At 44.3% G+C, this 8623-nt stretch overlaps 1 protein-coding gene across 1 annotated transcript in view; it reads right to left on the reverse strand.

The window, feature by feature from the left end:
- The window catches only part of LOC117957217 (collagen alpha-1(XIV) chain-like), a 146732-nt gene that overhangs the window by 114893 nt on the left and 23216 nt on the right, over nucleotides 1–8623 (reverse strand). The window contains exons 5-6 of the mRNA XM_034892813.1: nucleotides 7442–7585; nucleotides 5397–5477 (exon numbers count right to left, since the gene is read on the reverse strand). Of these exons, the coding sequence (XP_034748704.1) occupies nucleotides 5397–5477; nucleotides 7442–7585 (225 nt within the window). The remainder of the gene's footprint in view (nucleotides 1–5396; nucleotides 5478–7441; nucleotides 7586–8623) is intronic.

The following is an 8623-nucleotide window of genomic DNA, read 5'->3' on the forward strand; positions in this document are numbered from 1 at the left end:
GCTCAAATAATAAGTCATATAAAAAAAGCCAATCTTTTTAACGCCGGTTGGCTTCTCTCTCGCCCATCTGTCCCCTTCAGCCTGCGGCCAGTTAGAGAAGTTTAGAGATATAGGTCTCTCACACAAACACAAACACACACACACACGCACACGCACACACACACACACACACACACACAGGGTAAACGACTATATAAAGAAGACAGGGAACAGATTATGTTAAAATGAATGAACAAAAGAAAATGCCAAACTGCACAAAAACAGTGAACGCCAATCACGTTGCTAATTAAAGCAGCAGAAGAAGAAGCGTTCAGTTTCTTTAACCCTCGCGTTGTCTTCGCTGTCGGGACCCCCGACTAAAGTAACTAGTTACTAAAGAAACTAGTAACTAGTAACTAAAGAAACTAGTAACTGGCGAAAAAGAAAGGTGAGAATTGAAAGAGGGAAAGAGGGAGAAAGGCAGGGAAGGAGAGGTGAGAGAGGGAGGGAAGGAGAGGCGGGAGTGAGAGGCGAAAAAGAAAGAGGTGAGAATGAAAGAGGGAAAGAGGGAGAAAGGCAGGCTAAAGAAAGGGAAGGAGAGAGTCGAGCGAGGGAGGGAGAGGTGAAAAAGAAAGAGGTAGAGAGGTGAGAATGAAAGAGGGAGAAAGGCAGGGGAGAGAGAGGAAAGGAGTGAGGGAACGGTGAAAAAGAAAGAGGGAGAAAGGCAGGCGAGGAGACAGAGAGAGAGGCGAGAAAGAGAGAAGAGAGGAGGGACAGATAGAGATAGAGAGATAGATAAGCGAGGGATGAAGAGAGAGAGAGAGATCTCCAGTCATGTACATTAAACTAAGAAAATGAACACGATGTGGAAGTGATGCCAGTTTATTATGTACTTTGCAGAAAATGTATTTCATAAATATACTACATGTGTATATTTCATGTACTGCATTGGCGTACTCGTGTAATAATCACTATTTGTGAATGATATCCCTGTAAGACTGGATGGAAGACAAAGGGACGGATGCAGAGAGACGAGACAGAGGACGCCTGACACAGAGCAGCAGCAATGAGTCAGAAAAAGGACGTTTATGGAAGTCCTCGCTGTAATTATCTCGGCGTTTTGGATCGGATCCCGACGGACTCGCTGCACGCCGCCGCCTCCTCCTCCTCCGCCCCCCCACCCCTCCGCCCCCCCGCTTCGACCCGTCTTGTGCAAACACAGCCCGCTGAAGCCTGGCACCCGTCTCAAAACATCTGTTGAGACATAAGTGTCCTGGCAGAGAAATGGCATCAGATCCGTCTCATGTCTGAGTGTCACTCCTGAGCATCTGTATAGAAGCAGCTGTCCTCCATTCTGCTTATTTATCCCGCTTCAAAGACGCCTATGTCATAACATGGGGGGGGGGGGGGGGGGGGGCAGAAGCTCAGATTGTTGGAGGTGGGCTGGGAAGCAGAGGGTTGCTGGTTCAAGTCCCCGTTTGGACCAAAAGATCGGTCTCATGTCCAAGTATCACTGTAAAGAAGCAGCTGTCCTCCATTCTGCTTATTTATCCCGCTTCAAAGACTCCTATGTCATAACATCGGGGGGGCAGCAGCTCAGACTGTAGGGAGGTGGGCTGGGAAGCAGAGGGTCGCTGGTTCAAGTCCCTATTTGGACCAAAAGTGCAGACTGTGGACTGGTAGCTGGAGAGATGCCAGTTCCCGTCCTGGGCACTGCCGAGGTGCTCTTTGAGCAAGGCACCAACCAACAGCACTGGAACTGTAAAGATTAACAAAGAATACGTCTAACCGGGACATTCTGAGACTAAGGCCGGGAAATATACCGATGCTCAGAGACTAGGTATGGTCTTAGATTTATAGTTGATTTAGTGTAATGAAATTGACTTAAAGCTGGGCAACATATTGATATTATATAGATATCGTGATTTGAGAAAACATATCTTAGATTTTGGATATATATATCGTAATATGGTAAGTGTTTCCCGGTTTTAATGGCCGCGTTACAGTAAAGTGATGTAATTTTCTTAACTTACCAGACTGTTCTAGCTGTTCTATTACTTATATTTAACCACTAATGTAAGTCATTACGTCATTTCTGGAGAATATTTATCAAAAATCTCATTGGGTAAATAACATTTTGTTAAAGCACCAATAGTCAACCATACAATACCGACACAGCGTCACTGTGTCGGAGCTCAGCACCACCCAAGGCGACTGGGATTAGACACACTTGGTTTAAAAGAAATGCTAAACACCTGACGTGTTTTCTCCTATCCCAGAATGCATCTGTGGTGTAGCCAGACCTTACTGCCCAGCACTGAGGAGATAAGAGTCAGCAATGAGAGACCAGGTGACAGCTAAACCACAGATTTAATAATAACCCCGTAACCCCCCCCCCATGCAACCAATAAAGTCTGATGCTGCCCAACCAAACACTCGCTACACCAACATGTTCTCACCGCCACAGCATCGATACGTGACCTTTGGTCCGGTGCCTTTAACACTAAAAGTCTCCTTTAGCGTCATATTTAGCCGCTCTGGGTCGGGCAGCACAAGAACAGGACAGCTAGGTTTAGGAGAAGATAGTGGGCACGTTTCAGGGACACGCAGGACAATTAAATTACATAAAATTACATTTTATTTATAGTATTAATTCACAATAACAAGAATTATCTCGAGACCCTTTAAAGATAGAGCAGGTCTAGACCACACTCCAGAATATACAAGGACTGCAAAGGTCTAGTAGTTTCCTCCAGAGCAAACAACAGGGCCACAGTGGAGAGGAAAAACTCCCTTTTAGGCAGAAACCTAGGACAGACCCAGACCCAGACCCAGACCCAGGCCCAGGTCCAGGCCAAGACCCCGACCCAGGCTCTTGTTGGGGTTAAAATGAAGAGTGGCAATAACAGTCCCAAAAACTAGTAGACCCGAACGGGACACAAACCCCGGTCTCCTGGGTGAATGTCCCCTGTGTATGTTTGACCCATCCAACCTTCTCTTGCTCTTATACTCTCTCAGCTTACTCGCTTCACAAGTCGGGATTGAGAACCGGTCGGTTGCACGGCTTCAATCCCACGTGAGAAAAATCAGTAATTGCATGAAAGCTCGGACAGGTTTTGAAATGACCCCGGGACGTCTGAGTTAAGCTAGACATTGAGCTTTCTTCAACTAGAGGGAGAGAGAAAATTCCTGACAGGGTTGTAAAAGATTCTGCTGTCTGCGGGAGAAAGAAAATACCAATCACCAAACCTCTCCTGGCGAAGTCGGGTGCTGCCGAGAGAAGAATACCAAAAAGGAGTCGGGCTGTTATTGCATCGTAAGCGATGAGGAGGAGAAGAAGAAGAAGAAGAAGAAGAAGAAGTGCTGTTGCAGATGTTGAGTGTTTCTCCCTTTCACATTCTGATTAAAGAGATAAAACACCAAATGTGCCTACAGACAGGTGAGGACCAAGCATGGCAGGTCTGATTGAGATGCTCTAATTAAGCAGATTTAGATCAGCCATAAAGATTTAAATGATGGTTTCCAGACCAGGAGCTGGGATTTTGGGTCTGAGACGTGAGCCAGGAGCCCCGTCTGCACTGTCATTAACACCGTTCCTCCGTTTCAAGGCTTCAAAAACACACACCACCACTCACACAAGCACATTTTCAAAAGCTGCAAAGGAACACGCCGCAACAACAAAAAACACGCCGAGGTAAATCCGTCCTGCTTTACGAGGTTTTTTGAATTCTTTTTGGGGATTTAATGCAAACAGAAATGAAAGTATGAGCGTGGCTGCTGTTCAGAAATGTTTCCAATATTTTGTCCACGGCTCAATACGGTTCATTCATAAGGGACAGAATATGGGAAAGACCTTTGAATACATCAGCACACTATTTCATCACTAACACACACAGCAGGACAAAAGTTTTTGTGAAGCTTTGAGATGTTTTTTGTGATTGTTTATTTTTTATAGTTAAGAAACACAAACAATTATAAACAAGACATTGAGACAGAGAACGTCAATTAAATTAAAATTAAAAATAAAAAGAGGAAAGACGGGAGGGGGGCAAAACACACACACACACACACACACAGACAAAAACAGAAACACACACACACACACGCAGACAGAAACACACACACACACGAACAGAAGCAGACACACACAGACAAAAACAGACAGACACATACACACACAGACAGACACAGAAACACACACACACAAACACACACACACAGAAACACACACCCCACACAGAAACACACACACAGAAACACACACAGAAACAGAAACACACAGAAACACACACCCAGACACAATCACACACACACAGAAACACACACACACACACACACACACAGAAACACACACACAGAAACAGACACAGAAACACTCACACAGAAACACACACACACACACACACAAAAAAAACACAGACACAGAAACACAAAAACACACACACACACACACACACACACAGAGAAACACAGACACACACACACCGATCTAAAACCATGGCAGTAACAGAAGTGGCGCCCGGTGCTTCTGTGTGAAAGAGACACAGGTGAGAGTTTTAGGCTCACCTGGTTGGTTTCACTGGGTTTTCCTTGTTGTGTGATCGTTTACGTCAGCACGCGCCGCTTAAAACACCTTCCCCATCAAAACAGGCTCGCTGGCCCCCGTTTCTCTCGGGTCATTTCCTGATTGTTGCAGGCTCTTGCTCGACTTCTCTTTGTTTTTTTAATATCCTTTCGCTCCAATTTCCTCGCTGTGTAATCGCTGTGTGAACGCAGGAACATTACAATCTGCAGCTCTCCTTCGTTCTTCCTTCTTTAAATGAGTGAGGACAGTAATCATAAAACATCCCAAAATGGCTTCCCAAAGGATGGACAGTGGGGGGGGGGGGGGGGGGGGGGGGGGGGGGGGTTGATTTACAGGGCAAATTAAACTCGTTAAGAGTTAAATCAGACGTTTGTGCAAAAAGTCCGAGGCCTCTTCAGCTTCTACTTACCTGTTTTTGTCGAACATCTTCTTTAATCTTCACTCAAATCTCTCAGCCTGAGAAAGGTCAGGGTGTAAAAAAAACTAAAAAAACACGATGGTTCAGTGGAGCAATGCCTTTAAATCTTCTTCACAAAAAGAAAAAGTTGCCTCCATTCTGGAAAACTGCTCCGAGAAGAGAGAGCACGCAGCTCAAGTCTTTTCCAATTTGTGGTTAAAAACTTGATCTTGGTTGCAGGACGCTTCCCCCCCCCGTTTCTCAGTTCTTCTCCCAGAGAGACAGCTCGTCTTCCTGACACGCCATTTCAAAGAGAATCTCCTGTTCCTCTCACGCAGACGAAGTCTCGACACCAGACGACAGGAGACTCGTACGCGTCCATCATGTCCCGTGTGAGTGTGTCTCTTCGCCCGGTGTCCTCGCCGCGGCTCTTACCTTCTGAGATCTCGTTGTTCTCCTCGGCGACTCGGCCGTCTGGTCTCCTCTGAGACTGGACCATCTCGACGCCTGACTGAGCTGGAAGACACAACACATGTGGCACGAATCTACATTAACTAATGCTGATTAAAAAGAAGAAAAGACAAGAGGAGCGGCACAGTAACGTGGACAGGATGCGTGTCAATCAATGAGTCAACCCATAGAACAAGAAAATACAACAGACTAAAGATCCAAAAACCTAAGAATAGAATCGCCCAGAATAGAGACCATAAGACGTAATAATAATACATCTGAAAATGAGTATTTAAGCTTTTGTGTAAGAAAGGGCAAGTGGAGGCAGAAAGGTTAAACTAACACTTGTGTTGTCTTCCTGAAAATTAACACTTTTGTTGAGGATTTTTCTTTTCTTTTTCTTTAAATCAATGTTTTTTACTTTTTCTTACCTTTTTGTCCCTTTTTCAACACTTAAGACGCTTTTCTTTGATGTTTGTCAACACTAAGGCTAACTTTTAGGAAGTTTTACAGTTATTTTTGTCATTTGTGTTTGATAAACCTCATTTATAGGAAATTATTCCTAATGTTTGAGTTAGAAAAGCAGAAATGAGGAATTATTGAGACTAAAATTAAAGGAATGGATGTTGATGAGAATCACAGACTGGAATATGTCAACTTTTACTCAATACTATTTCAAAAACACTTCCATTTGTTTTACAATGCTATAAAATTGAATAAGACAACATGAGGGCAACATGAGGGCCACAAAAAAAACATTTGTCAACACATGAGATCATGTGATATTACGCAGTTTCTTTAGTTTTTAGAGCAGCATGATATTTTAAGTTATTGGATCAAAAGGCTTTGTCACTATGACGTGATACATTTAAAACATCCTGTTCAAAAGGGTTGTAAACCGGCCTTTAAAACCTCCAACACTAAATGACGGAGTTGCTGTTTTGCTCTACAGGATCAAACCTCCAGGTATGTTGGGCTTTTAGCCACACCCCAATCAGTGATGTCACAGCAGGTATTCTGCCAATCACAGCTGACTTAAAACACCCGCTGTGACATCACTGATTGGTGCCAGAAACGCAGCCCGATGTCACAGAAAGATCAGACCATCAGCGGTACTCTGTCTTCGGTGGTTTACCTTGACCGACACCTTTTATATCAGAATGCCTTACGGTGAATGCACTTACTCATACATAGGGTTGTGACTATGTGACAGTGTTTCCAACACGTTCTCACTCCCCTCGAGTCAGAAAGCGATGCTCGGTCCGGTTATTGAAGCAAAAAAAAATCTCTTTTAGCGTGATATTTAGATGGGTTTAGTCTGACTTTTGCCGTCACTTTCTGGCGCTCTGGGTTGGGACGTGCGTTTACCTGACATGCGGCACAGGAAAAGATGACGGGACGGGTTACGAAATGTACGTTTCAGTGACACGAGGGACAAGAATGGGACCTGGACCCCGGGTCTCCTGGGGGAACGCATCGTGTTGGTTCCCCCGTCCACCGCAAATGTTGGGTCTTCCATTCTACTCTCTACCGTTGTCTCATTACGTCATGGCGGTCGAGCTGCTGCTGCCTGGTGCATGCAGACGCTGAAGTCCAACAGTCTGCAGCTAAAGACACACAGGAGACAAGCTGCTCTCTGCAAGACGCTGTCAGACTACAGGCTGTAGGTGGCGCCAGAGGAGCCCGATTTTGTTTTTAAATGACCTGCTTCATGTAGTTCTACTGGAACAGAGGGTCAGTTTCAGCAAAAATGACAGAAAGTGAGTTTTATAAGTCTTACCTACTGCGTGTTTAATGTTGTTCACAGTTTCGTGCTACTAATTTTTCCAGTTTTACCATTTTAAAAGTATTGTTTCAACACGGGTTTTTGGAAATAACCAAAACCAGACTAAACCCTACTTTACACAACCTTAACGTGCACAGTGCTTCAACAGCCTGAGCCTTTCTGGAAGCATCAACCTAACATGATCGGGTCATTAGGGGAGTCGTACTACGGGGGGTTGTAGATTTAACGAGTCAGTGTCTCTTACCTTCATGTTTGGCATGCAGAGGTTTGCTCTGCTGTCCTCCACCGACAGCCATGATCTTAAAGTTGTATTCTTTGGAGGGGTCGAAGTCCTGGATGAGCAGCTTTGCTTCCTGCTTCGACACCTGAAACTCTTTCTTCTCTGCACCTGTTCCAGGGTAAGAGAGTCAGACTGTTACGGAGAAGACACGGTTTCTGAGTTAAATCCTGACCACACAAGATATTTATTTAATTACCAATTAAAAGAAGTTTGAGTGCAGAAGCCTGACCAACAAGGAGAAAAAGAGAGGTTGAAAATTGAAAGCTTGATGCAAATATGTAAAATGTGGTAATATAAATTGCAGTTTTTTTTATTCATAGAGCTGCGTGTTTAATCAATATCGCAATAAGGTCAACTGTAATTCTGAAATCGCAGGAGGTGCAAGATTTGTTAAAGTTTTGTCAATAATTAGGGATTTCTCCCATCTGGCGTTGAGATCTTATGAGCTTCAAAAAGCCGTCTCTTGCTCTTTTCAATCTCCTTTTTCTGGGCGAAGAAGAAGACGACTCCTGTTCTTGAAATGTGGATTTTGAAAACGTGTGGTCCTCCATGTTTACCTTCTTCTAACTTGCCGGGGCCAGGAAGTGACGATACCCCATCACGTGTTGGTGAAAACGCAAAAGGTGGAGCAGTACTTCCTGTATGTCCCTCACCGGCTAACGTATTTCAAGATGGCGCATGAATATGGAGCGTCTACCCCAGTTCATGCAAATGTAAAATTTCAAGCCAATAAGAATACTTGGAATTGATGGTGGTGGTAAATATTCCTGAAAAAGGAGAAGACTGTGAAAGGGCAACACCGATTTGATTATAAAACAACTAAAAACGTAACACACGGGGTCTTTAAAAGGGTAAATGTTGTAAAAAAATACCATATACTTTTCTTTTTTTATAAAATAATGTGCTGCAGAGATGTCCTTGAGCCCTATTGCCTTTATTTAGACATTTACAACTAAAGTCCAGTTTAAAGCGTTGCAGGAGAAGTTTCAGTCGTCTCCAGTGGAGTCTCCAGAGGCTGGTTGTAGGACGCAGGAGACGTCTCCTGTTCTAGAGACAACAGAGAAGTCATCTGGTGGAGTCTCCAGAGGCTGGTTTTAGGACGCAAGAGACGTCTCATGTTCTAGAGACAACAGAAAAGTCCTCTGG

Source organism: Etheostoma cragini, chromosome 14 (assembly GCF_013103735.1).
Source record: "Etheostoma cragini isolate CJK2018 chromosome 14, CSU_Ecrag_1.0, whole genome shotgun sequence".
NCBI classification, from domain to species: Eukaryota; Metazoa; Chordata; class Actinopteri; order Perciformes; family Percidae; genus Etheostoma; species Etheostoma cragini.